Genomic DNA, 27,788 nt, shown 5'->3' on the forward strand with positions numbered 1-27,788 from the left:
GGAATGAATTGGTGACCAATAATTTCCCACAAATCTCCGCGTTCGAGAGAAGAAGAGGAACCCAGAAAGAAAAAATGCTATTCACTGCGTATTATTGACCATGACAGGATGAAGAAGAAACCTCGAAATCATCACTCCACAAGTACCAAAGGTCGAAGCTATTTCGTTAATAACGACAACAAGAACAACAGGAAAGGCGTTCTCGAGCTGTCGTTGCCTTTGGTTTTCTCATTTTGGTGTCTGGTTTTCCTGTTCCATTCCAAACTCGGCCTTACCCATGGAAATGGAGGTATTTTCTCATCGATTTGTCTTTTGCTTTATCTATTGGCGTTCTTCCATTCTCAAATTTCCCCGTTTTTAGCCAACCCTGTTCGTCTTTCTTGCCTTTGGATTGAGAGAAAAGGAAAGAAAACAGAAATGGAGGAAAAACCACATGTTTTTCTCTTAATTTCTCTTCCTTTGTCACCTCATTTAGTGATCCAAATAAGTGTCATAGGCTTGTACTTTCTTTTATTTTCCCATCCCTTTTACAAATCAAAGGGGCTGTAGCAGATCAGGAATAAATAAATAAATAAATCAAAGGGGCTGTGATTTGGAAGCCCTTTTTTGTGATTAATAAGTAAATGTGCTCTGTATACAGGCATTCAAGTTCAAGCTTTAGCTTAATGATTAGAACTGCCATTTGAATGATGGAATCCACTATTTTTACCGTTTCTTGTTCCTTCTTGATTTCCTGTTTCCATATTAATCTATTGTGTTTGTCTGTGTCCAAGGAGTACGGCATGTATTAGTGCCTCTATCTGTTGTTAAGTGGAGTCATAAATTTGTCTTAAACTGCAATGATTTAATTTCACCACTGCCTCGTTTGTGAAATGGTATATTGATGACAAAGAAACCTTGTGCATTTTTGTGCTGTTGTGATTTTCAACAAACTTCAGAGTCATTACCAGATAAAGGAATTGGTAACTCCATAATTGGACCTATTTCTTTATTTGGTTATATTTCTATGTAATGTTTGTATACATTCGTTTTATGCAGGGAACTTGCAAGTTGAAAATAGAAGCATGACTAACTCCAGTGCTCGTGATGATAAGCTTTATGACTCTGCATATTCTCTTGTCGAAAATGAAAACAACAGTTATGTAAATCGGGTTCTGCTAGAGTTTAATGCATCAATAACTAGTAATGACTCTCATGTTCTTGATCATCACCCTTCGACTCCTGAGCACTCGCTCCGGGGAACAAGTGAATGGGAGGAAGCAGTGAAGAGCTTTCTAGGCTACCCGGTGTTAGTTTGTGGAATGCAACATCAAGAGCAACAAAAGCAAAAGACATTACACCAGATAGGGAAAACCCATTCGCCTTATCTTAATCTAGATGAGTTTCGTAATATTACGAGGCAAGAGAAAGGTGGGATTGCATCAAATCGGCTTGCTAACATCACCCACCGGCTTGAGCCTGATGGAACATCATATAATTATGCTTCAGCAACTAAGGGTGCAAAGGTGGTGACTCACAATAAGGAAGCAAAAGGCGCTAGCAACATACTGGGGAAGGATCATGATAAATATCTGAGAAACCCGTGCTCCGTTGGGGGAAAATTTGTTATCATTGAGCTAGCAGAGGAAACTCTTGTCGACACAGTCAAAATTGCGAATTTCGAACATTATTCTTCGAACTTCAAGGAATTTGAGTTGTACGGGAGTTTGGTTTATCCCACTGAGACATGGTCCCCAATAGGAAAATTTGTTGCTGCAAATGCAAAGAATGCTCAAAGCTTTAAGCTTCCCGAACCCAAATGGGTAAGGTACTTAAAGTTGAATTTATTAAGTCATTACGGGTCAGAGTTTTATTGCACAATGAGTGTTGTGGAGGTATATGGCGTTGATGCAATTGAGCGGATGCTTGAAGATCTCATAGTGGCTTCTGAGTTATCTGCAACTGTTAAATTACCTGACCCTAATTCAACTGTGTTGCCTTCTTCAATACCAGAATCAGAAATAAGTGAGCAGAAAATAGATGGTGAAGTTCAAAAGGCAGTTCATACTTCCAGTCAAGGGATCGAAGGCATCGACAAACCACAGAAGCCTAACTTGCACCTCAAGAGTCCTGTCACTAGCAACATTCCAGATCCTGTAATGGAAATTAGACAACAGCCAAATGGAAGAATTCACGGTGATGCTGCACTAAAGATCTTAATGCAGAAAGTGAGGTCACTTGAGATAAACTTATCAGTCCTGGAGGAATACATCAAGGAACTGAACCGAAGACAAGGGGACGTAGTGCCCGAACTTGAGAAAGAGCTATCTAGATATTCGATGCTTTTAGAGAAGAGTAGATCAGATATTAATGAACTCCTGGAATGGAAGAAGATTATGGTATACTGACCTCTGAATTGTTTTAATGGAGGATGTTGTTTTAACCTTACTTTTAACTCATTTGCATTAATTTTTTTTTCCAGGACAAAGGAGTTACTGACCTTGAGGTGTGGAAAGCTGTTGTCTCATCGCGAATGGATGAAGTAGTTAGAGAAAATGGGATGCTGAGGTGAGCAATTTTTCAACCTAGAAAATTAGTTTACACATCTTCAGTTGATTTTAAAGTGTTCCATTTCTAAGCACTGCTCTCGTGATTTGTTAAATTTAGTTTTGTTTTCTCTATATTTCGAATCCTACTTATCCATACCATAAAATGTTTCCTTCTGTTATTTACTGGAATGGGAAACTCTCATTGATCTATTCTTAAGCCACAGATTACTAAAAATGCCACTAACAAATGTGTTGATTTTATTTTATTTCTCTCTCTTGAGAATCTTTTGTTGAATTACACATTTACAAGCTTAAACTGCTACGGATTTCAGTGGTTGTCAAGGAAAAGCATTAAGATGTGACCCAAAAGTGACAGATCTTAGGTTGTATATGGGATCATGGAGGACCATGAATACTTTACATAAATGTGAAAGTGTATGATATGTAGTTAAATATATTCGACCTTGCCTTGGATACATTAGACTCTATAATGTTCCAATTCCGACTAATAGTGTTCACAATTATGATACATAGAAGAGGAGGTTGATACACTTCGTGCTATGGCATACTTTGAGGTTATTTATTCCACCTGTTTAGGGGTGAAGGTAGGCATTGAAAATGCTATGCGAAGGTGGCTAAATTCTTGAGCTTTTGGTTGCAACTATTTTCGATATGAGCTGCTCTATGGATTGGTTTTATCCCTGTTATAATGCTGATTCCTGATGGTTTATAGCTTCTGGGTTTCCACTGTACGCAGCTTCATGAAACAACCGGATGCCATTTGTTTTCTTCACCATAGGGTTTGAGGAAGTGTTTGATAAAGGTGAAACTCAAGTAACAAAAACTCATAACTAAATTATTTCTGTACTTAAGACTTAATCAAAAGCTTAAAAATCTGTGCATTTGGTCATTTCAATATTCAGCCACTTTATAGGAAGATTTTCTGTTCTAAAGTGATAGCTGATTAGGTAGGACAACTAGATGCCCATTCAAAATGTAGGGTTCCTTCAAAACCTATGAGCCTCTTTTGAAGGGATACAATAACTCTCACTGGTCACCATTATTGTTATCATTTATCATTTTCCATTTGCTGGGTAATCACAAATCATCAGCTATTATTTCTTCGTAACGTATCTGATATGCTTTTACCTAATTTTTTCCACCCCTCTTTCTTTGGGTATAAAATTTGATTCTGCGATTCTGCAGATTAGATGTTGAAAAGGTCGTAAGCGATCAGGCAAGTCTGGAAAAGAAAGAGATAGCTGTTCTGGCAGCGAGCTTTTGCTTTGCATTTCTTGCAATTGTCAGATTAGTTTCAGAGCGAGTCTTGATGTCTTCTGGAGCCCCGGTATCTGGTAATCTACGCAAGCCAAGTAGAGGTTGGATTTTGATACTTGTTAGCAGCAGTATGACCATATTCATTACCTTGCTCTAGCTAGTCTTCTCTCCTCAGCTTTTGAGATCTGGATGCTTTTTAGCCTTTTCCTGTAGCAGTTACGGCTTCTTTAGTATAGGAATTGGAGCACCTAACATCTGCCCATTAAGGGTTAGACTTAGTTTTGTTTCCTGTAGAAAATAAAAATTCCTTAGCTCATTGTACCACTCTGAAACTTGGTAATGCTGTTGTATTATATAGTTGAAGTTTCGGACTTCAAAATCCTTATTCGTGGTCAAAACCAAAACCATACGGCAGAAAAAGAAAACAAAATTGTAGACTATAAATTCTGCATGAATTTTGAACATATAATTGCAAATTAATATAAGGAGAATGGCATTGCTCTTGCATGTGAGTTAGACCTGTCAATGGACCGAATCCAGATCTGAAAAATCCGATCCGAATCCGATAACGTCGATCCGATAATCCGAATCCAGTAATCCAAATACGGATCGGATTAAATCTGTTATAGATCCCAATCCCAACTTTATTTTTTTAATATTTTAAATTTTTAAAAAAAAACAGTAAATTTTTTATTTTGAAAAAAAAAAGTTTAAGAAGTTGTGTTTTTATTTTTTTTAAAATTTTTTTCGGAAAATAATTTTTTTTGAAAAAAAATTAAATATTTTTGAAACATATAATTTTTTTTTACTAAAATTTTTGAAGTAAAAAAGTTTTCGGATCGGATTTGGATTTTCAGATTGGATCCGGATTTTTCGGATTCAGATCCGGATTACCACTATCGGATTCGGATCGGATTTGGGTCTCATCGGATCCGGGTGTGTCGGATCCGGATCGGATCTGGCCAATTGACAGGCCTAATGTGAGTATTTGGGTTCGTGTGTACGGAGGAGGCAATGGAATGTGGAACTGGCTTGTATCTGAAATCGCAAAACGTGCAAACTGGGATTGAAGCAACTGCTGTATATTCAATCGGTTTTGCTATTGTCAGCTCACTGGGCTGACGATAAGTACACTAGAAAATAATGAAAACACGTAATTCTATGAACTTTTTGCACCATTTAATATACATTCACATACTTATTACTGTCAGCTCATTGGGATTTTAGAATTTTCCATATTCAATTTACAAAGTTATCCTCAACAATTCAGTTATTTATGACAGTTGCGATACCTAAGCAATTTTAATCCGTGGCTGATTTGTCCACACCAAAAGAGTGCTCTCCTTACCCCGAACCCGGGGAGGTGTCGTGCGGCACCGTGCTGTGCAATGTAGTTGGACAGGTGAGATTACGAACAACACCATGCAATCCGGACCGTTGATTGACGAGATCAATGGTCCGGATGGCACAGCACACCTCCCCCGTGTTCCCTTACCCCAACTTATCAGTGGAAAGTTTTTGTTTGCTGCCTCATTTTCAGAAAAATTGTACGCATTAGTGGACCTTTAGGGAAGTCAAGGGTCATCGCGCTCTTGGCCTTTCTAGTTTTGGTTGTTTTAAGATCCATAAAAAGAGAGTCTTACGTGAACACGAGAAGCTCAACTGGACCCAGATGTTTAAAATGACAAAAATACTATTGAGATTAGATTTGACCTAATTTTGTAATTTTTGCATAAATTATGTTCCATTATTACTTTGTGTCGACGAGAGAAAGCTGTACAAAATTATAAGAAAAGCATTCAAAATTAACTAGTCATGGAAGTCAACAAATTTTGAATTATTCTTGTCGGTAGTAAACTTATTAAAATTTGTCACGAGTTTCAAATTTTTTTTTTTTTTAGAGTTCTTTCATTATGAATCAATAATTCATAAAAATTGACTTAAAACTAATAAGATTTCCTGTGCCTAAACCTCTGAACTACGAACCACGCTCCTCTCTTCTCTTGTCTCTCGCCATTAACACCTATCTGTATTTTTGCTCAATACCAGTGAGATTGTGCAATGCTTAGCCCAAAACAAGGTGGTTTTTGGTTGCATACCTCTGTACCAACCTCTTTGTGGTTTTCTAGATTTCTTCCATTCATGATTTTATTCTTCCATACAAATGAGATATTACCCTTGATATGGATTGTGATCAAATAACGACTAGGCATGATCCAACAACAAAGGGAAGAATAGGAGTGGCTGAAAAAGGAGAGCATTACTTCCTCACATTGTAATAATTAATCGAACAACTGAAAGAAGAAGAAAAAAACTACATGAAGTGCAGATCTTTAGGGCAGCAGAAGCAGCACTACCATCAGATGCTTACAAGAAAGCCCATATAGGTAAGTTGGTGATTGGCTACTTTAGCTCAAGCAGTACCGCAATCGAACTTATGCCCAGAGATCTAGAAGTGTGCAAACAATCTTGTAAATCCTCGTCGCAAGCTATTAAAATTAACACATCTTCCTCATCTTTATACTTGATATAGTAAGTTCCACCCTCGAGTTTCAGCCTTTTAGCCACTTCTTGCTGCATCTCTACTAATCTTGCCGACAAAGATAGCCGAAACTTTATTGTATTATTTTCACATGTTGCCCTAATTGTCACCATATCCACATCTTGGAATGCTGGCTTTATGTGAGCAACACTAGCTGAGGCTTGATTTGAAGGCAAATCAAAATTAAGTTGTGGGGTTTGTCCCAGGTTCTCAACAAGCAAGGGCCTATAGGGACGGGGATCTTTAATGTTGTGAGGTGGCCACCTATGGATGCCAAAATCCCTACAGACACGCTTCAATGTAGATATACTAACTGCAAAACAAACAACTGAGATAAGATTTCTCCTCTATGCTGCCAAAAGCCCAACAATTTCTATCTAAAGCGAGACCATCAAATTGAAAATTACAATCTGGACAACAAGGAAACTTGGATTTTAAAGTTTGGGGGGTGTACTCTTTACCTTTGAGCTCCTTTCCAGCATCTTCACGCCTCATCTTCGAACATTTAAGGATCTCCTCCACAGAAACTTCAATTCTAACTCCAGCTTTTTTATGTTCCTCATCTTGAGTCTTCTTTTACCTTTTTTTGAACTAGATACCACAAGGATGTTTCGTTCTGCAGTGATAACATTCTGTCCCTTGTTCGAAGGATTCATTGACTGCTGATCAGATGAATCTACTTGCTTTGTCACTTTTCCATTCTGCAAGGAATCAATAAAAGGCAAATTGTAGTTTTGTGCACTGTTTATGACATCTATTGATGGCTGTTCCTGTTGATCTTGCTGCAACATTACTCCTCCATCCTGTAAGAGTTCAAGACTAGGAATACATCCAGTAGCTGGGATCATTTGAATGGAATGACTTTTCTGACCATTTTGAAAGTCGATAACTTCAACAGATAATGCTTCTCCCAATCCTTGCCCAGAGGCAAGCTTAAAAGTTTTGAAATGTTCCACCATCGTTCCCAATATCAACCTCAATTTGGTCAATATGTTCTCATCGTTTTCGTCGCTTTCGGGCAAAAAGAACTCTAGCACGTATAATTCATCTCCAGTGTAACCACTTTGCAAGCACATTGTGAACCAACCACTTAATTTGCACAATCGGGCATAGGGTACCAAGGGGGACTCAGCTATGCTGAATTGCTTTATGTCCGAGCAGTATAACAAGTTAGGAAATGGAAGTATCCTCCCAGTAATGTGCCCCTTTCTTAAGTGCAAAAATTTAATTATTCTTACGAAACTCAAAAGTATCCAAGAACTTAAGTCAAAATCGTTTTTGTCAAGATATTCAAGAACTGTGCATTGGAATTGGCTTTGCAGTAAATCGTTGCAAGAACGGCAGTAGACCCATGTCAAAGCCAAAGGGAGGTTATGAATTTTACACACAGATTCATACACCATCTTGAGTTCCTGAAAGGCAGCCGCCGTAAGAGGTTCATTCTTGTCCCCGTACGGTTTCAAAAGTATTGGCACGTTAGGATACTTGTGAGAACATATAACTTCAAGACAGAATACAAAGGGAAAAAATGCAGATTAACATTGCATCAGGGTTTGCCACTCACTTGCATTTTGCAGTGTTTATATCCATCAAAACATCGCAGACCAAACTCCTGCAAGGGAATGGAAAGAAACAACTCAGGAATCTTGAATACTCAACATACTATCTGAGAAAACATATTCAATATCTACAAGTAGGGTAAAAGTAAAGCAAAGCAAAGTAAAGAGAATATGATGTCGCATGTATGCTTTGATAATATGCGGCTCACACAAGCTTCCAACGAATAATAGTTTAGTATCTAACGTGGGATCCTTGCCAAATCATCGACTTCAAAATGTCGTGTTTTAAACCTTTTGTGATTTTGTAAGATGACTATGTAGCTTAAGCATACTCATACGGCTAGCTCCAGTTTTGTGAAAAAGGAAGTCATCATATCCTTTGCCTAACAAACAAGAAAAGTAGTAAAATAAACAGGGGGAAAAAAAGAAGAAGCGAGGGAGTAGTAATGAATGTTAGTAACAGAAATTCAAAAATGCTAACTAGTTACAAACCTGAAAAATATCATACATTCGGCTGAGAAAATTTTCATCATAAAAAGTTGCACTATATTGACAGACTATCTCAAGTACACCAACACAGGTGTGGCAAAAATGTTCAAACACCGGCAGAGCCCAAGATGCATAAATGCCACAGCGTAAAGCAAGGTCGAGTTGTGGATACTCTTTGAGAGTGTAATGCCCCACATGCGGGGTGTATTCGGGGAGTTGATTGAGGAAGACACGGCCAGGAAGCCCAAGTTGATCTTCTCCACTCTCTGCATCTGCGTAGAACTTATTATTATACTCCCTACACATCCCCATCCTATAGTCACAAAGCCACGATCTCAGTATATTAGTGGTATAACCAAAAGCAAAAGGTTGGTTTTGAGGTGTAAGCAAAGTCCGCCCCCCCCAATGTTCTTGTGGGTGCCCAAAATTGAACTAGGGCCTCGCTAAGTTCCGGGTACAATACCAATTTATGGACAGCATGTCTGATATCTAGTCTAACTTCTGTACTCGCACAAACATCGGGAATAGAGTCCACAGATTGATCTGTAAATCAAAATTGAGGTTGAGCAACCAAAAAGGAAAATAGAAAGAACACATGAGAGAGAGAGAGAGAGAGAGAGAGAGAGAGAGAGAGAGAGAGAGAGAGAGAGAGAGAGAGAGAGACTTGCCGTAAGAGAGAGGAAGGTCGTGGTCTTGTAGGTTCCAGAAAACCCATACAACGCCTTTCCGATTGCACTTTGACCAATGAGACTTATAGCCAGGGTGTTCAGAAATCTTCAGTCGAGAAGATTTGAGTTCATTCCTCTCCATGTACTCTTTGAAATCGGGAAGGAAATCTTCTTTGTCTCGTTGAAAGCCGGAGTACTCCGGCATCTTGTTCAATTTTGCAGAGAAATCCTCAAAACCAGAAACGAGAGCTCCTCTCAACTTGGTTTTTATATAAAAGTCAAGTCAACCGTCTCCTCCCACCCCATCCAAGATAAATTTCACAAACACCCCCTCTATTCCAACGAAATCACACAGTGCACCCTATAATAATGTATTACTCCACTACTCCCTCTGTCTCAATTCTTTAGTTTTTATTTTTTAGAGTTCTTGCCATTTTTCAATTAATTATGTCTTGCGATCTATATTATTTTAGGTGATTTTAAATTTTTTTTTAAAAGTGCTCATTGAAATCTATCAAACAAGATCCTTATTGTAACAGTATTACCAATTAAAATTTATAATCAATTTTTTGTCTGGTTGAAATAGAATGAGAGACAAAAGAATAGAGACGAAGAGAGTATTAAAAAGACTTGGTCAAAAGACATCTGTGTCTACAAGTTTAGAACCTAATCATTTTACAACTCGTTATTTCTCTTCGAGCATCTCCAACCCAATTATTTACTTTGAAAATCCTTTTTTTTTGTTAAAGTGTACCACTATTCACTCACTCTTCAACGACATTTTTTATTTCTATCCGACTTTAAGAACTCATTCATTCCTCCCAAAATACTATTTTTTTTTCTAAACTTTGAATTTTATGTCTTTTTTATTTTTCCTTGATATATGAAAATTTGGTCTCATTTAAAAGGAATTTACAATTTGAAAGTGTAAAAAAAATATATGAAGAATGTTTTTCATTTGAAGGGTTTTGAAGGAAGGGTTTCTGTGTGGTTTCGAGATGAAGGCCTCTGTGTGGTTTCGAGATGAGGGCTTTACTGGTGCTCCACAACCTAAACTTGCCATCGATAAGGTTTATTTGATTGAAACTATAGGGAATTCTCTTGCTTTACAGATTTTTCACTTGAAATTATGTTTTCATTTTTCATCATGAAACCTGGTTCTTTCACTACTGTAAACATTAAAATTAAAATAAAATAAAATAAAACGATACTGCAAAAATATCAGAACTTTGAAATAAAGATATCTTAACTTTTGGATTGTGTAATAGTCTTTGCACTTATAAAGATAGAAAGGTAAGGAAAAAATTGGTACAACTTAGTGCAGAATTTTGATGGAATAATCTGATAAAGAGTCACAGAAGAACATCACATTCTTGTACCACAAATGAATCTGTAGTTGTTGTCTACAAACTGTGACCATTGATATTGTATCAATATACACAAAAAAGAAACGATTGGCTCCAAGTAACTAAATAAATAAATTTTGTTTTATGAACAAAGTTCAAAGTTCGAACAAATATTGAGCAAATACAAGACAGGAATATGGATACAGTCATAACCATTTTCGGGAGGATTGATTCTATTAAGTAGGAATAAGCTAAATGTTGCTTTTCTAGCGTTTCCGATAAATTAAATGGACTAAACTCATGTTTTCATGGATTTCAAGATAGGTAATTCTCCTCGCATACATTAACTAATTTGAAATTTTGCGGAAACAACTTGAATATTACTATTAGCTTGTAGTCCAGCAATACAGCGGAAATGCCCCCTAAAGGATAATCTCACACATTAGTGATACCACCAGTAATTTCTTGGTGTTAGTAGCACTGTAGCAGTAGATTTGAGATCATTATGTCATAAAGATCATTTTATTGATCTTGATAAGTAGTATTTGACTTATAAAATGATACAAAATATTTGGCCAATCTGTTATCATATATACAAAAGAAATAGAGTTGTGCCAACCGTTCAAAAGGATAATCTTGTTACCACTCCTTGTGATCACTCTAAAAACACACTTTCAGGTGCGATGTCGAATGTACATAATTGAAACCTTCCCTAACACCCATTGATTTTGGAGAGATGGTGAAAAAACGGTTCGACAGCAATAGCGGCAACAAAAGACATTAGACCAAACACCGATAGGGAAAACTCATTCGCCTTATCTTAATCTAGATGAGTTTCGTAATATTTATGAGGCAAGAGAAGGGTGGGATTGCATCAAATCGGCAAGCTAACATCACGTACCGGCTTGAGCCTGATGGAACATCATAAAATTATGCTTCAGCAGCTAAGGGTGCAAAGGAGATGGCCAGGTGGCTCACAATAAGGAAGCAAAAGGCGCTAGCAACATATTGGGGAAGGACCATGATAAATATCTGAGAAACCCGTGTTCTGTCGTGGGAAAATTTGTCATTATTGAGCTGGCAGAGGAAACTCTCGTCGACACAGTCAAAATTGCAAATTTGGAACATTATTCCTCGAACTTCAAGGAATTTGAGTTGTCCAGGAGTTTGTTTTATCCCACTGAGACATGGCCCCCAATAGGAAAATTTGTTGCTGCAAATGCAAAGAATGCTCAAAGCTTTAAGCTTCCCGAACCCAAATGGGTAAGGTAGTTAAATTAAGTTGAATTTATCATGAAGTCATTACGGGTCGGAGTTTTATTGCACATTGAGTGTTGTGGAGGTATATGGCGTTGATGCAATCGAGCGGATGCTTGAAGATCTCATAGTGGCTTCCGAGCAATCTGCAACTGTTAAATTACCTGACCCTAATTCAACTGTGTTGCCTTCTTCAATACCAGAATCAGAAATAAGTGAACAGAAAATAGATGGTGAAGTTCAAAAGGCAGTTCATACTTCCAGTCAAGGGATCGAAGGCATCGACGAACCACAGAAGCCTAACTTGCACCTCAAGAGTCCTGTCACTAGCAACATCCCATATCCTGTAATGGAAATTAGACAACAGCCAAATGGAAGAATTCACGGTGATGCAGCACTAAAGATCTTAATGCAGAAAGTGAGGTCACTTGAGATAAACTTATCAGTCCTGGAGGAATACATCAAGGAACTGAACGAAGACAAGGGGACGTAGTGCCCGAACATGAGAAAGAGGCTATCTAGATATTCGATGCTTTTAGAGAAGAGTAGATCAGATATCAATGATCTCTTGGAATGGAAGAAGATTATGGCATACTGACCTCTGAATCGTTTTAATGGAGGATATTGTTTTAACCCTACTTTTAACTCGTTTGCATTCTTCTTCTTTTTTCCAGGAGAAAGGAGTTACTGACCTTGAGGCGTGGAAAGCTGTTGTCTCATTGCGAATGGATGAAGTAGTTAGAGAAAATGGGATGCTGAGGTGAGCAATTTGCCTAACCTAGAAAATTAGTTTACACATCTTGAGTTGATTTTAACGTGTTCCATTTGTAAGCACTGCTCTCGTGATTTGATAAATTTAGTTTTGTTTCCCCTATATTTCGAATCCTACTTATCCATACCATAAAATGTTTCCTTCTGTTATTTACTGGAATGGGAAACTCTCATTGATCTATTATTAAGCCACAGATCACTAAAAATGCCACTAACAAATGTGTTGATTTTATTTTATTTCTCTCTCTTGAGAATCTTTTGTTGAATTACACATTTACAAGCTTAGGCTGCTACGGATTTCAGTGGTTGTCAAGGAAAAGCATTAAGATGTGACTCAAAAGTGACAGATCTTAGGTTGTATATGGGATCATGGAGGACCATGAATACTTTACATAAATGTGAAAGTGTGTGATATGTAGTTAAATATATTCGACCTTGCCTTGGATACATTAGATTCTATAATGTTCCAATTCCGACTTATGATACATAGAAGAGGAGGTTGATACACTTCGTGCTATGGCATACTTTGAGGTTATTTATTCCACCTGTTTTGGAGTGAAGGTAGGTGACCGCGTCATTCCGTGTCAAAAATAAATTTATAAAACCTTGGAATTAACTAGTGGTCAAATAGTGGTCAAGATCGAGTATCGTTCCGACGGAGACAGTATGGTTGAGTTACGACAAATTCGATTAATTTTTAAATTAATTCGGGCAAAAGAAGTTTGGTTGTTTGAATTTGGAGAATTTATTAAACTAAGAGAAATAATTAAATGGAAAGTTTGTAACGATTGGAGAGAAAAATCTAGGGTTCGAATCCACCTCGACCTCGTAACTCCAACATGCATAGGCGAGATTAATTATTCGAATCAGAATGGATTATTATTAGGGCTTGCAAACCCTAGCAATAATCGTCTAGAAAAATAATTGAGTTGTTATGGATTATTATTAGGGCTTGCAAACCCTAGCAATAATCGTCTAGAAAAATAATTGAGTTGTTAAAAGGTATAAATTATCCCATAGCACGGACCGTCTTAGAAGTACGGTCCCGCCTTACGAGTATAATCTATCTCAGAACTCCAACCACAATCAATGAAAACTATTGTATAACTTGTATTTGAAAGCATGCATACAAATAGTCAATAGATTAAAACCATCAAAATCATTCCATTCAATTGAAACGGAAAGGGTTCTTAGTTATACAATCAATCCGAATAATAAACCTAAAAACCCATACATAAAATAGAGTTACTTGGTGCGAAGTTTCATCTTCCCCCTAGACAAGAGGTTTAGCCGGCCATCGAAGCCGAAGTTCTCGTCCGTGAAGTTAATGATATGCGCAGCTTCTGTCCTCTGTTCTTCGACAAATCCCCTCTGAAAACCGTCGTCCCCCCCTTTATACAAGATGACCTTTTATAAGCGTTGCCGAGAATAGGTAATAGAATACCCTTCCTTAGTCAATAACTCACTGTATTAAGAGTTAGAATTCTTTTCTATCTTAGACTCTCCTATTTTGGCATTTTCCATATTAATCCATGAGTTTAATTCCTCGGCTCGGGATTCCTACTAAATCCAAATTGATGCATTCTAATTAATTAGGATCCCATACACCTGGACCGTCGGCTTGACGTAATTCAATACTCCACTGCAATTTGTGATTTTATTTCAGACGATATTGGTTTCCCGAGACCAAAATTCACACAGATGCCGTAGACAATCAATTCCCATCTTTGCGGTAAAACTCCGTAAGACTTGCCAAATTGCACCTTTTTTTGCACCCATTGATCTCCGAGGCCTGCATACACCATAAAACACTAAAACGCGTTAAGTAACAATGTAAATGGACCGACAAAACATAAATTACAAGGATTAAATGGATGCTTTTCAGCACCTATCAGTAGGCATTGAAAATGCTATGCGAAGGTGGCTAAATTCTTGAGCTTTTGGTTGCAACTATTTTCGATATGAGCTGCACTATGGATTGGTTTTATCCCTGTTATAATGCTGATTCCTGATGGTTTATAGCTTCTGGGTTTCCACTGTACGCAGCTTCATGAAATAACCGGATGCCATTTGTTTTCTTCACCATAGGGTTTGAGGAAGTGTTTGATAAAGGTGAAACTCAAGTAACAAAAACTCATAACTAAATTATTTCTGTACTTAAGACTTAATCAAAAGCTTAAAAATCTGTGCATTTGGTCATTTCAATATTCAGCCACTTTATAGGAAGAATTTCTGTTCTAAAGTGATAGCAGATTAGGTAGGATAACTAGATGTCCATTCAAAATGTAGGGTTCCTTCAAAATCTATGAGCCTCTTTTGAAGGGATATAATAACTCTCAGTGGTCACCATTATTGTTATCATTTAGTATCATTTTCCATTTCCTGGATAATCACAAATCATCAGCTATTATTTCTTCGTAACGTATCTGATATGCTTTTACCTAATTTTTTCCACCCCTCTTTCTTCGGGTATAAAATTTGATTCTGCAGATTAGATGTAGAAAAGGTCGTAAGTGACCAGGCAAGTCTGGAAAAGAAAGAGATTGCTGTTCTGGCGGTGAGCTTTTGCTTTGCATTTCTTGCAATTCTCAGGTTAGTTTCAGAGCGAGTCTTGATGTCTTTTGGAGCCCCAGAATCTGGTAATCTATGCAAGCCGAGAAGGGTTGGATTTTGATACTTGTTAGCAGCTGTATGACCATATTCATTACCTTGCTCTAGCTAGTCTTCGATCCAAAGCTTTTGAGATCTGGATGCTTTTTAGCCTTTTCCTGTGGCAGTTACGGCTTCTTTAGTATAGGAATTGAAGCACCTAAGAGCATCCATATTGTAATAAGCAAATTGGTATGGATAAACAAATTTAACAACATTGCTAAAAAAACACTTCACATTGTAATAAGCAAAGTTACAAGTCTTTTAGCAAATAATCAAATTCCATCCATTCCATAACCAAACTTAATAATTTTTACCAATAACCAAAACTCAATAACCAAACCCAATAACCAAACTCAAAACTAAAAAACTAAAAAACACCCCACATTAGAATCGTCTCATCGAGACGAATAATTTGGTGTGGTCAGGTGCGTGATTAAAACTCGTTTGTAATTGGACATAGGTATATTGCGTATTGTGGGGGGTTTTTTTTTATAGAGATGCAAAAATAACCAGTGTGGAGGTAAAGTTTGTTAAGTTTGATTATGAACTAAATGGATAATCAAATGCTGACGTGGCACATTTTGGTTATTGAATTTGATTATTTCCATTGCGGATGCTCTAACATCTGCCCATTAAGGGTTAGACTTAGTTTTGTTTCCTTTAGAAAAAAAAATTCATTAGCTCATTGTACCACTCTGAAACTTGGTAATGCTGTTGTATTATATAGTTGAAGTTTCGGACTTCAAAATCCTTATTCTAGGCCAAAACCAAAGTGTTAAGTTATTGGTTTATATGTAATTAGTTGTACTTTACATATAATCTCTTATGTAAGTAGATTAGGAGATAAGGGTCTAATGTATTATTAATGTTTACATTTGTATAACGTAATGAGAAATAAACCATAGTTTTTGGGTCTCAATTCCATCGTCTAACTTTACATGGTATCAAAGCACACGATCTAGTGACCAACAACGACTGGCTCACCTTGTTGAGTCTTGTCAGCAATTAACGAACAGATCTGTTCCATTGTCGGCAATCAACGAACAGTCTTGACGATTGGATTTGAGGACTCAATTGATTCACTACAAGAAAAATTCAATTGGGTGACGAATGAAAATCGTTATAAATTGTATGTTTTTCGTCACAAATAATATAGGTGACGAAAAAAAATTTGTTGACTAAAGGTTGTCGAGGATTCCTACCTGGTGACGAAATCTATTTTTCGTCACCTATAGTGCCTTTTGATGACGAAATATTTCGTCACCAAAAAGTGAATAATTGGTGACGAAATTTTTTTCCTCACTTATTGTGCTTTTTGACGACGAAAAAATTCGTCACCGATGGGTCACATTAGTGACGAAATTTTTTGTCACTAATATAAGAAATCGGTGACGAAATTTTTCGTTGCGAAAGATGTTTTCATATGGGATAAGAAATCCATCTTTCTTGCTCCTGCTGGGTTTCAAACCCGAGTCCTTTGAGTTTTTCGCGCAATCTCTAACCAACTGCACTACACACACTTTTCAGTAAATATTTGAAATATCTAATATATAACACATATGTTTAACATGAAAATATATTTCGAATGTAATTTTGGACCTTTAAACATTAAAATTAGCAATTTTGATAAACATGAAAGTTGTAGGCAATTGAGTTATTGTTCAAACCCAATTTGAATTATCCCAATCGGAGATTTTAGTAAAGAGTTATGTCCGAAATACATTTAGTGACAAAGCACAATTCATAAATTTCGTCACGAAAGGTACCCATTTGACAACGAAATATATTTTTTGTCGCTGAAAGCGTTAAAATGGTGACGAAATTATTTTTCGTCACCAAAGTTAAGCATTTGGTGACGAAAAAAATATTTCATTACTAAATTGCTCACATTTGGCGACGAAATATATTTTTTGTCACCAAATGATTATCTTTAGTGACAAAAAATAATTTTGTCATCTTTTTTAAGCTTTCAGCGATGAAAAATGTATTTTATCGCCAAATGGATACCTTTAGTGACGAAAATATTTTTTTCGTCGCTAAACAGGCATAATTGGTGACGAAATTATTTAGTCACGAAAGTTATCAAAATAGTGACGAATTTATTTTTTCGTCGCCAAATATACTCATTTAGTGACAAAATTAAATTTCATCGCCACTTTTTCGTCACTAATTTTCATTTTTCTTGTAGTGATTTGTGACTTCCGACGAACTCAGATCTTGAGTTCTGATCGTTTTTTCGACGTCACCCATACTCGTCGGAGATTCGCCGGCTATTTCCAACGGCGTCTGGTCTTGCCCAAGACTTGCCAATCATTACCCGGAGTCGTCCTTGCTCCTGTTGGACTTTCCGACTAGTTTTGCCATCATCCCAGTCAATCCCGACCAGTTTCGACGCTGCACAGCCATTTTCGGCGCCATACTGCCACTTCCGATGCCGTACGACGCCTCTCCAGACTTTTCCGACATTACCCCAGTCGATTCTTACTTTTTCCTGCCGTTGTACAACACTCGGTTGCCTCCAGTTCAGATTTCTTTGTTTTTTTTTAGTTGGATCAGATTTGGTGTCTTTATTTGGCTTGGGTAAGAGTTATTTACACTGGTTTGAGTTTGGATCCGAATAATCAAGTTTTTTAAATTGTTTGCCATAATCTAGGTGTGTTAAAATGTCAGAAGATAAACAAAAGGCTTCCGCTAGTACGAATGATGAGTTGAGTCGTGTATGGACTATAGATAATTTTTCTCTGAATATTTGCCAAATTAAGTTGGATGGTACCAACTATTTGATTTGGTCTCGTACTTTTACTTTGGCTATTGAGGCCAAAAGGATGTCCTAATTCATTGAGGGTCTTGTTACTCCACCTGTTGAGGCGGTCGAACTCAAGAAATTTAAATCTCGAAAATCGTTAGTCATGACCTGGTTATTTAACTCTATGAGAGCTGATATTCGCCATACTTTCCTACTGCTTGATACTCCACATCAGATTTGGACTACTGCAGCCCAGACCTATTCTCAACAGGGTAATGATACACAATGTTTTGAGTTGAGGAAGAGGCTCCGTACATTGGAGCAAAATCATCATTCTGTTGCTATGTATTTTGCTGACTTGAGTGGAGCTTGGGGGGAATTTGATTATTATCAGGGCTTTCAGGCTGTTTGTGCTGTGGATGCTGCTAATTGGCTAAAAAGGATGGAGAAAGAGCGTGTTTATGACTTTTTTGCTGGTCTTGATCTGGAGCTTGATCCGATTAGAGTGCAGGTGTTGGGTCGTGTTCCGTTTTCATCATTGGGAGATGCCTATTCTATTGTTCAGCAGGAGGAGAGTAGGAGGGGTGCTATGTTGCACCCTCCTATTTCTGATCATTCTGCCCTGGTTGTTACTCCTCAGGGTCATTTTGGTTTTGATAGTACGCCTATTCTCCAGGGTGGCAAGTCACAGTCTGGTACTAGCAGCGGGCCTCCTGATCGTGCGTCACTCCAGTGTGATTATTGCCACAACACTGGTCATACCAGGGATTTTTGTTGGAAGCTACATGGCAAGCCCTCTCGTGGGCGTGGGGGTGGACGCGGTGGCCATGGTCGTGGTCCAGTGCGTTCTCGGGCCCATGCTCATGTTTCAGAGTCTACAGTTGGCACCTTGCCTGATTCTGGGTTTAGTTCTGGGATTCAGGCATCATCTGATCATGATGGTGGTTTCTCTCAAGGGGAGATACAAACTCTTAGGCGCCTTATGGCTCGGGCTGATTCTCCATCTACTATAGCTTCCTCTTCCACAGCAGCTCCTACTTCATCTTATTTTGCTCACACAGGTATTCGGACTAATGCATTTACTGCATCTTCTGTTATTCCTTGGATTATAGGTTCTGGTGCCTCAGATCATATGACTGGGTGTTCCTCTATGTTTAATTCTTACTCTACCTATTCTGATAAGGATAAGGTCCGAATAGCAGATGGGTCATTCTCTGCTATCTCAGGGAAGGATTCTGTTCGTTATTCTCCCTCTATTTCTCTATCTTCGGTTTTACATATTTCCAACTTTGCCACTAATTTTATGTCTGTTAGTAGTCTTACTCGTTCTGCAAATTGTTCTGTGACCTTTTTTTCTACTCATTGTATCTTTCAGGAACTGGATACAGGGAAGGTGATTGGCAGTGGTAAATTACATGGTGGGCTTTATTTTTTGGAATCTAAACCTCGTCCACCCATGTCATGTGGTCTTGCTCTACAAGCAAATATGGGTCCAGCTCTTACTATGTTATATCAGTGGCACCGTAGATTGGGTCGTCCCTCTTTTGGAATTTTAGAGAAACTTTTTCCTAATTTAATAAAGTATTGTCCTAGGAGTCAGTTTTTTTGTGAAGCCTATGAGCTTAGAAAACATAAACATTTATCTTATACGCCTATTAATAAACGGAGTGCGTCACCTTTTACAGTTATCCATTCTGATGTTTGAGGTCCTTCCCCTATTCCCTCTCTTAAAGATTTTCGGTGGTTTGTCACTTTTATTGACTGTTATTCTCGTGTTACTTGGGTGTATTTACTTAAATCAAAAAGTAATGTTTTTTCTTGTTTTAAATCCTTTTATGCCATGGTACGCACTCAATTTGATACGAATATTAAAATTCTCCGTAGTGACAATAGAACTGAGTATATAGATAGGAATTTTAGGGCATTCCTAGACAAAAATGGCATTCTTTATCAGACGACTTGTGTTGACACTCCACAACAAAATGAAGTTGCTGAACGCAAGAATCGTCATCTTGCTGAGGTAGCTCGCTCTCTTTTATTCACCATGAATGTTCCCAAATTTTTTTGGGGAGAGGCGATTTTGACTGCTACTTATCTTATCAACTGTATGCCATCTAGTGTTCTCCAGTTCCAAACTCCTATTGAGTGTCTTCCTCACAGTTCTCACGTCATCACTCTCCCACCGCTGGTGTTTGGTTGTATGTGTTTTGTTCATGTCCCTCATCCCTCTAGGGGCAAGTTAAGTCCTAAAGCCCATAAGTATATCTTTATTGGGTACTCCCTACCCAGAAGGGCTATAAATGTTATGATCCTCACTCTAGAAAATTTTATGTTTCTATGGATGTTACTTTTTGGGAAACAGTGTCCTTTTACTCTCTCTCCACTCCATCTCTTCAGGGGGAGTATCGGCAGGAAGAGATGAGGGAGGAAGAGACCTCTTTTTATAACTATGGTGAAGGCGAGATGAAACAATTTAGAGAGGAACCAATAACTGCTGAAAAAGCAACTCATGACATTGGTGACAATATTGAGGAACTACCACAATGACTGAAAGGGTCTAACTTAAAGACCTACATCAGACAGAAAAAAGGAAAGTCCTCATGTGTAATACCACCTTGTCAATTACAATCCCCTGCTCCAGTTCCGAATTCCTCAGCTGACTTATCTGGTAATGAATTTTCTCCTATTGAACCCCCCTTTATTGAGTCTGATAATCTCCCTATTGCTCTTCAGAAAGGTGTTAGGTCATGTACTCAACATCCCATCTCTCAATTTGTCTCGTATGATCGTTTATTTTTCTTTCGTACCATGCATTTGTTTCGTCTCTTTCTTCTATATGTATTCCACAGAATTGGCAGGATGCATTCATAATACCTAAGTGGAAAGGAGTTATGGTAGAAGAGATGACAGCTTTGAAAAAGAATGGCACTTGGGAGCTAGTATTACATCTAGGAGGAAAGAAATCAGTATGATGCAAATGGGTTTTCACTGTTAAGCAAAATGCTGATGGTACAGTTGAGAGATACAAGGCGAGACTTGTTGCCAAAGGTTTTACTCAAACCTATGGTATTGACTATGAGGAGACGTTTGCACAAGTAGCAAAGATAAACACTGTGCGAGCTCTGCTTTCTTGTGCTGTCAATTTGAATTGGCCCTTTCACCAGTTTGATGTGAAAAATGCATTCCTCCATGGTGAGTTAGAAGAGGAGGTGTACATGGATGTACCACCAGGTTTCTCTTCCTCTGAGGCTGAAAGGAAGGTGTGTAGATTGAAGAAGGCTCTATATGGGCTAAAACAATCACCTAGAGCGTGGTTTGACAGATTTTCCAAGGTTATGTTAGGGTTTGGACACAAACAGAGTCATGCAGATCATACTATGTTCATCAAGGGAGGCGCTGGTAAGGTTGCTATCCTTATTGTGTATGTTAATGATATAATAATGACAAGCAATGATGTGAATTAAATTCTTAATCTCAAATCTAGTCTGGCTCAAAAATTCGAGATTAAGGATTTGAGATCACTAAGATACTTTCTTGGCATGGAAGTGGCAAGGTCTGATAGAGGTATTTTTATCTCCCAACGGAAGTATATACTTGATCTTTTAGAAGAAACAGATATGTTGGGCTGTAGACCTGCAAATTCTCCTATTGAGGCGAATCATCATCTTAGTGGTAATGTTGGAGAGTGCACTGACAAAGAGAGCTATCAGCGACTAGTGGGTCTATTGATATACTTAGCTCACACTCGACCAGATGTTATTTATGCAGTGAGCGTTGTTAGTCAGTTTATGCATGATCCTCGTGTTTCGCATCTGGATGCAGTTTATCGTATCTTGAGGTACCTCAAATCAGCTCCAGAAAAAGAAATTTTGTTCTCTAAACATGGTCACCTGCGATTGGAGACATTTACTGATGCTGACTGGGCTAGTTCTGTGGATGATAGACGCTCTACTTCTGGCTATTGTACTTTCATTGGGGAAAATTTGGTTACTTGGCGAAGTAAGAAGCAATCAGTGGTCGCCAGGTCTAGTGCAGAAGCTGAGTACAGAGCTATGGCTCATGGCGTTTGTGAACTCTTGTGGCTCCAAACCTTGTTACGTGATTTAGGATTTACTGATAATGGTCCCATGAAACTCTACTGTGATAATAAAGCTGCCATCAACATTGCTCATAATCCTGTTCAACATGACAGAACGAAGCATATAGAGATTGACAGACACTTCATCAAGGAGAAGCTGAGCGCAGGTTTGATATGTATGCCTTTTGTGAGATTTGAAGATCAACTGGCCGACATATTCACAAAAGGGCTTGGTAGCAAGAGTTTTCACCCCATCGTGTTCAAGTTGGGCTTGATTGATATCTTCGCACCAACTTGAGGGGGAGTGTTAAGTTATTGGTTTATATGTAATTAGTTGTACTTTACATTTAATCTCTTATGTAAGTAGATTAGGAGATAATGGTCTAATGTGTAATTAATGTTTACATTTGTATAAGTATAACGTAATGAGAAATAAACCCTAGTTTTTTGGTCTCAATTCCACCGTCTAACTTTACACAAAGCCATCTTCTGCAGAAAAAGAAAACAAAATTGTAGACTCTTATTTATAAATTCTGCATGAATTTTGAACATATAATTGCAAATTAATATAAGGAGAATGGCAAGGCAACCTTGTAGTTGTCAGAACATAAACTCCACCTTCCATTGCTCTCGCATGTGAGTATTTGGGTTCGTGTGTACGGAGGAGGCAATGGAATGTGGAACTGGCTTTCATCTGAAATTGCAAAACGTGGAAACTGGGATTGAAGCAACTGCTATATATTAAATTTACGAAGTTATCCTCAACAATTCAGTTATTTTTTACAGTTGCAATACGTGAGCAATTTTAATCCGTGGCAGATTTGTCCACACCAAAAGAGTGCTCTCCTTACCCCGAACCAGGGCAGGTACTCTGGGGTACCGTGCTGTGCAATTTGGTTGGACGGATGAGATTACGCACCACACTGTGCAATCCGGACCGTTGATTGACGAAATCAACGGTCCGGATGGTACAACATGCCTCCCCCGTGTTCCCTTACCCCCCAACTTATCAACAGAAAGTTTTTGTTTGCTCCCTCCTTTTTCAGAGAAATTGTACGCATTAGTGGACCTTTTGGGAAGTCAAGGGTCATCGCACTCCTAGCCTTTCTAGTTTTGTTTGTTTTAAGATCCATAAAAAGAGTCTTACATGAACATGAGAAGCTCAAGTGGACCCAAATGTTTAAAATGACAAAAATACCACTGAGATTAGATTTGACCTAATTTTGTAATTTTTGCGTAATTTATGTTTCATTATTACTTTGTGTCGACGAGAGAAAACTGTACAAAATTATAAGAAAAGCATTCAAAATTTACTAGTCATAAAAGTAAAAAAATAGGAGTGGCTGAAAAAAGAAAGCATTACTTCCTCACATCATCATGATTAATTGAACAACCGCAAGAAGAAGAAAAAAACGACATCAAGTGCAGATCTTTACGGCAGCAGCCGCAGCACTACCATCAGATACTTACAAGAGGTAAGTTGGTGATTGGCTACTTTAGCTCAAGCTGTACCGCAATCGAACTTATGCCCAGAGATCTAGAAGTGTGCAAACAATCTTGTAAATCCTCGTCGCAAGCTATTAAAATTAACACATCTTCCTCATCTTTATACTTGATATAGTAAGTTCCACCCTCGAGGTTCAACCTTTTAGCCACTTCTTGCTGCATCTCTACTAATCTTGACGACAAAGATAGCCGAAACTTTATCGTATTTTTTTCACATGTTGCCCTAATTGTCACCATATTCGCAACTTGGAATGATGGCTTTATGTGAGCAACACTAGTTGAGGCTTGATTTGAAGGCAAATCACAATTAAGTTGTGGGGTTTGCCCCAAGTTCTCAACAGGCAAGGACCGGGCCTTTTTTATGTTGCGAGGGGGCCACCTATGGATGCCAAAATCCCTACAGACACGCTTCAACGTAGATATGCTAACTGCAAAACAAACAACTCAGATAAGATTTCTACTTTATGTTGCCAAAAGCCCAACAATTTCTATCTCAAGTGAGACCATCAAGTCGAAAATTACAATCTGGACAACAAGGAAACTCAGATCTTAAAGTTTGGGAGTGTTCTCTTTACCTTTGAGTTCCCTCGCAGCATATTTACGCTTCATGTTCGAACATTTGAGGATCTCCTCTAAAGAAACTTGAATTCTAACTCCAGCTTTTTTATGTTTTCTATCTTGCGTCTTTCTTTTACCTTTTTTTGAACTAGAAACAACAAGGATGTTTCGTTCTGCAATGACGACATTCTGTCCCCTGTTTGAAGGATCCATTGACTGTCGATCGGATGAATCTAGTTGTGTCGTCACTTTTTCATTCTTAAAGGAATCAAGACAAGGAAAATTGTAGTTTTGTGTTTCACTAATGACATACATTCCATTATTTATGGCATCCATTGATGGCTGATCCTGTTGAACTTGCTGCAACATTACTCCTCCATCCTGTACGAGTTCAAGACTAGGAATAAATCTAGTAGCTAGGATCTTTTGAATGGAATGACTTCTTTGACCATATTGAAAGTCGATAACTTCTACGGATAATGCTTCTCCCAATCCTTGCCCAGAAGCAAGCTTGAAAGTTTTGAAATTTTTCTCCATTGTTCCCAATATCAACCTCAATTTGGTCAATATGTTCTCATCGTTTTCGGTGCTTTTGGGCAAAAACAACTCTAGTTCATATAATTCATCTCCAGTGTAGCTACTTTGCAAGCACATTGTGAACCAACCACCTAATTTGCAATGTCGGGCAAAGGGTACCAGTGAGAACTCATCTATGTGGAATTGCTTTACGTCCGAGCAATATAACAAGTTAGGAAATGAAAGTATCCTCCCAGCAACCTGCCCCTTTCTTAAGTGACAAACTTCACTGAATTGTATGAACTGACGCAACCAAAAAGAAAGATATCCGTTGCAATATGCTTTATCACAATAGTTTAGAACTAAGAATTGGGATTGTTTTGGCAGTAAATGGTTGCAAGAACAAGAGACCCATGTCAAAGCCAAAGGGAGGTCATGAATTTTACACACGGATTCATATACCATGTTCAGTTCCTGAAAGGCAGTTGTAAGAGCTTTATTCTCGTCCCCATCCTGTTTCGAAAGTATTGCCACGTTAGGATACTTGTGAGAATACATAACTTCCAGACATAATCCAATGGAAAAAAACCCAGATTAACATTGCATCAGGGTTCGCCACTCACTTGAATTTTGCAGTGTTTATGTCCATCAAAACATCGCGGACCAAACTCCTGCAAAGAAAGGGAAAGAAACAACTCAGGAATCTTGAAATCCTGAACATATTAACTGAGAAACCAAATTCAATATCTACAAGTTGAAGTTGGTCAAAGTAAAGCAAAGCAAAGCAATGAGAATATAATGTTACATATATGCTTGTATAATATTTGGCTCACAGAAATACCAGCTTATTGGAAAATGACCCTGGGTCTTTTGTGTGTTAGTATTCAGACATATGAATAGTTTCTTCGAAGGAACACAAGATTTCAATGTACAGAAGTGTATCTTAAATTTCAATGTTGCCTAATCATCGACTTCAAAATGTAGTGTTTTAAACCACTCCTGATTCTGTAAGATGACCACGTAGCTTAAGCATACTCATATTGTCAAAAGCACCACCTGTGTAAGAGGAGCTATCGCCACAAGAAATTGGAGGACCCCAATATTTTCTCGTGTCCATTGAAAGAGAAGAAGATTTCAGAAACATAAAATAAAAGGATGACCAAAGTATAAAAATTAACTAGATAACACACTAGGAATTTCGATAAATAAAGGCTACTGAAGGAGGTTTGATATCAACATTCAGTTCCGAAAAGTCTATGAGTACATACATTCATGTACATACACATTTTGGACCAGCCTCGGATTCTTAAAAAATGATTTGAGCTACTCATTTAGTTCAAAATAGTTTTTTTACAGTCTTTGTAACAAATAAACTCAATCCGATTTCGGTAAAGACGTTTACGAAACATCCAACTTTGCTTTAGAATTTAGGCCTGGATTCTTAGCACAGGTGGATGTTTCGTAAACGTTTTTACCGATATCAGATTGAGTTAATTTTTTACAGGGACCGTAAACAAACTATTTTGAACAAAATGAGTGGGTCGGATCCTTTTTTTAAGACTCGAGACGAGTTCAAAATGCGTATGTACGCGGCATATGTACATGAGTGTATGTACCTGTAGCAGCACTCATTCAGTTCAGACAAATCCATGAAAAATAATGTACCCTACATTTTTAAGCAGTAGGTACCCTTATCCAAATAGCTCCTCTCCAATTGTAAAAAAACAGGAAGGATCCAGTTTTGATACTTTCGGTTCCATCCAGAGCTCAATTTGATGATTAGAATCATTCATTTTGTTGAGCTCATTGACATGTCAAACCAAGCCAAAAATTACATTGATCGCATATTGATCAAAATATGATTTAGAACACATTCACATTGTAACAAGTAACACCGAACTGGATCCCATCTATTTGAAGATTAATATGAGCAATATTCAAGTAAACAGATTTTTGGCCAGATTAGTCTACTTGACGAGCTCTATACAATGAACTGTTCCGATCATCAAAATGAGTCCAGGATACACCCGAAATTATCAAAACTCCATCCAGTTTTTTGTACCAAATGGATATGATCCAGGTCCTTTAATAAATTATTAGAATTAGTATATAATAACAAAAACAACATAACCTATGTAGTCTCCAATCGTTTGGGTTATGGGCAAGGGATGATTGGAGATAGACCTAACCTTTGACAATATGTACAAAGTGGCTATTCTCATAATATCACTAAAACAATGGCCCCCATATATCTATTTTGCTGCCGAACCATGCTCCAAAATCAAAGCCAAATGGCATCAGAGAGGACAATTTATGGGGCAAGGCTGGACATCGAATTTAACCTTTCAAGGAGACATATTTTAAAAGGACATGCATTTACCTCGAAGAGTTGGAATTCCCAACGAGACAAACATTAAGGAGACAAGGGTGGACATCAAATTTAACCTTTCAAGGAGACATATTTTAAAAAGTTTAATTCCCAACGAGACAAACATTAAGGGGGCAAGCGAGTAGAAAACAGGCTTAGTTGAGAACAATTCAATCAATCAATAATCCTAAAAGCTGAAATTTATAAATGGCTCAAGTTTCGTGAAAAAGGAGAAAAGAAATTCAAAACTGCTAACTAGTGACAAACCTGAAAAATATCATGGATGTGGCCGAGGAATTTTTTGTCATGCCAAGAAAGGTTATCCGCTATCTCAAGTACCCCAACACAGGTGTGGCTGGATTGTTCAAACACTGGCAGAGCCCAGGATTCCAATATCTCGCAACGTAAGGCAAGGTCGCGTTGTGGATACTCTTTAAGAGTGTAATGCTCCACATTCGGAGCGTATTCGGGGAGTTTATTGAGGAAGACACGGCCAGGAAGCCCAAGTTGTTCCTCTCCACTCTCTGCATCTGCGTAGAAGGAGTTATACTCCGTACACATCCCCATCCTATATTCACAAAGCCATTTTCTCTCATCCGTGTTGTACGATTCACCAAGAGCAAAAGGTTGGAATTGAGTTGTAAGCAAAGTCCGCCCCTCCAATGTTCTTGTGGGTGCCCAAAATTGAACTAGGCAGTCCTGAAGTTCCGGGCACGAAATCAATTTATGGAGAGCATGTCTGATGTTTAGTCTAATTTTTGGACTCGCACAAACATCGGGAATGGAGTACACAGAATGATCTGTAAATGAAAAATCGAGGTTGAGCAACAAAAAGAAACATGAAGAAAGAACGTATGAGAGAGAGAGAGAGAGAGAGAGAGAGAGAGAGAGAGAGAGAGAGAGGTGACTTGCCGAAAGACAGAGTA

The 27,788-nt window shown here is 38.0% G+C and overlaps 4 protein-coding genes across 7 annotated transcripts; 2 read left to right on the forward strand and 2 right to left on the reverse strand.

Moving 5' to 3' along the window:
* On the forward strand, window positions 1–15,127 carry LOC131317921 (SUN domain-containing protein 5). Of its 3 annotated transcripts, none has more exons than XM_058347623.1 (4): window positions 1–289; window positions 1,039–2,378; window positions 12,342–12,427; window positions 14,929–15,127. In XM_058347623.1, the coding sequence occupies exons 1-4, from the start codon at window positions 109–111 to the stop codon at window positions 15,110–15,112; spliced, it is 1,791 nt and encodes a 596-aa protein (XP_058203606.1). In that variant the 5' UTR covers window positions 1–108; the 3' UTR covers window positions 15,113–15,127. The 3 variants fall into 3 exon arrangements, with proteins under 3 accessions (XP_058203606.1, XP_058203604.1, XP_058203607.1); XM_058347621.1 differs by lacking the exons at window positions 12,342–12,427; window positions 14,929–15,127 and adding exons at window positions 2,462–2,547; window positions 3,735–4,185; XM_058347624.1 differs by lacking the exon at window positions 14,929–15,127 and having other exon boundaries at window positions 12,342–12,826.
* On the reverse strand, window positions 6,048–27,788 carry LOC131317923 (protein NLP7-like). 2 transcript variants are annotated; one of them, XM_058347625.1, is made up of 4 exons: window positions 27,130–27,710; window positions 25,118–25,165; window positions 23,996–25,007; window positions 6,048–6,661 (listed from the first exon to the last, which is right to left on the reverse strand). In XM_058347625.1, exons 1-4 carry the CDS (start codon window positions 27,427–27,429, stop codon window positions 6,210–6,212), a joined length of 1,812 nt encoding a protein of 603 aa, XP_058203608.1. In that variant the 5' UTR covers window positions 27,430–27,710; the 3' UTR covers window positions 6,048–6,209. The 2 variants fall into 2 exon arrangements, with proteins under 2 accessions (XP_058203608.1, XP_058203609.1); XM_058347626.1 differs by lacking the exon at window positions 6,048–6,661 and adding an exon at window positions 23,255–23,848 and having other exon boundaries at window positions 27,130–27,788.
* LOC131317924 (protein NLP7-like) lies at window positions 6,810–9,322 on the reverse strand. Its single transcript, XM_058347627.1, has 4 exons — window positions 9,065–9,322; window positions 8,400–8,939; window positions 7,913–7,960; window positions 6,810–7,760 (listed from the first exon to the last, which is right to left on the reverse strand). Exons 2-4 carry the CDS (start codon window positions 8,706–8,708, stop codon window positions 6,840–6,842), a joined length of 1,278 nt encoding a protein of 425 aa, XP_058203610.1. The 5' UTR covers window positions 8,709–8,939; window positions 9,065–9,322; the 3' UTR covers window positions 6,810–6,839.
* Window positions 11,114–12,174, forward strand: LOC131317925 (SUN domain-containing protein 5-like). Its single transcript, XM_058347628.1, is given in 3 exon segments — window positions 11,114–11,368; window positions 11,371–11,685; window positions 11,687–12,174. Coding segments are annotated over 3 exon segments (918 nt in total). The 5' UTR covers window positions 11,114–11,239; the 3' UTR covers window positions 12,161–12,174.

This window comes from Rhododendron vialii, chromosome 2a (assembly GCF_030253575.1).
Source record: "Rhododendron vialii isolate Sample 1 chromosome 2a, ASM3025357v1".
Taxonomy (NCBI): Eukaryota; Viridiplantae; Streptophyta; class Magnoliopsida; order Ericales; family Ericaceae; genus Rhododendron; species Rhododendron vialii.

Bases quoted from the DNA above. Each gene is read 5' to 3' on its own strand.
- LOC131317921 (XM_058347621.1), top strand. From the start codon at position 109: ATGAAGAAGAAACCTCGAAATCATCACTCCACAAGTACCAAAGGTCGA. The intron at 2,379-2,461 runs GTATACTGACCT...TTTTTTTTCCAG, and splicing joins TGGAATGGAAGAAGATTATG to GACAAAGGAGTTACTGACCT. The intron at 2,548-3,734 runs GTGAGCAATTTT...GCGATTCTGCAG, and splicing joins AGAGAAAATGGGATGCTGAG to ATTAGATGTTGAAAAGGTCG.
- LOC131317924 (XM_058347627.1), bottom strand. From the start codon at position 8,708: ATGGGGATGTGTAGGGAGTATAATAATAAGTTCTACGCAGATGCAGAG. The intron at 7,961-8,399 runs GTTTGTAACTAG...ATTCCCTTGCAG, and splicing joins GAATGTATGATATTTTTCAG to GAGTTTGGTCTGCGATGTTT. The intron at 7,761-7,912 runs GTGAGTGGCAAA...GCTGCCTTTCAG, and splicing joins ATAAACACTGCAAAATGCAA to GAACTCAAGATGGTGTATGA.
- LOC131317923 (XM_058347625.1), bottom strand. From the start codon at position 27,429: ATGGGGATGTGTACGGAGTATAACTCCTTCTACGCAGATGCAGAGAGT. The intron at 25,166-27,129 runs GTTTGTCACTAG...CTTTCTTTGCAG, and splicing joins ACATCCATGATATTTTTCAG to GAGTTTGGTCCGCGATGTTT. The intron at 25,008-25,117 runs GTGAGTGGCGAA...CTTTCGAAACAG, and splicing joins ATAAACACTGCAAAATTCAA to GATGGGGACGAGAATAAAGC.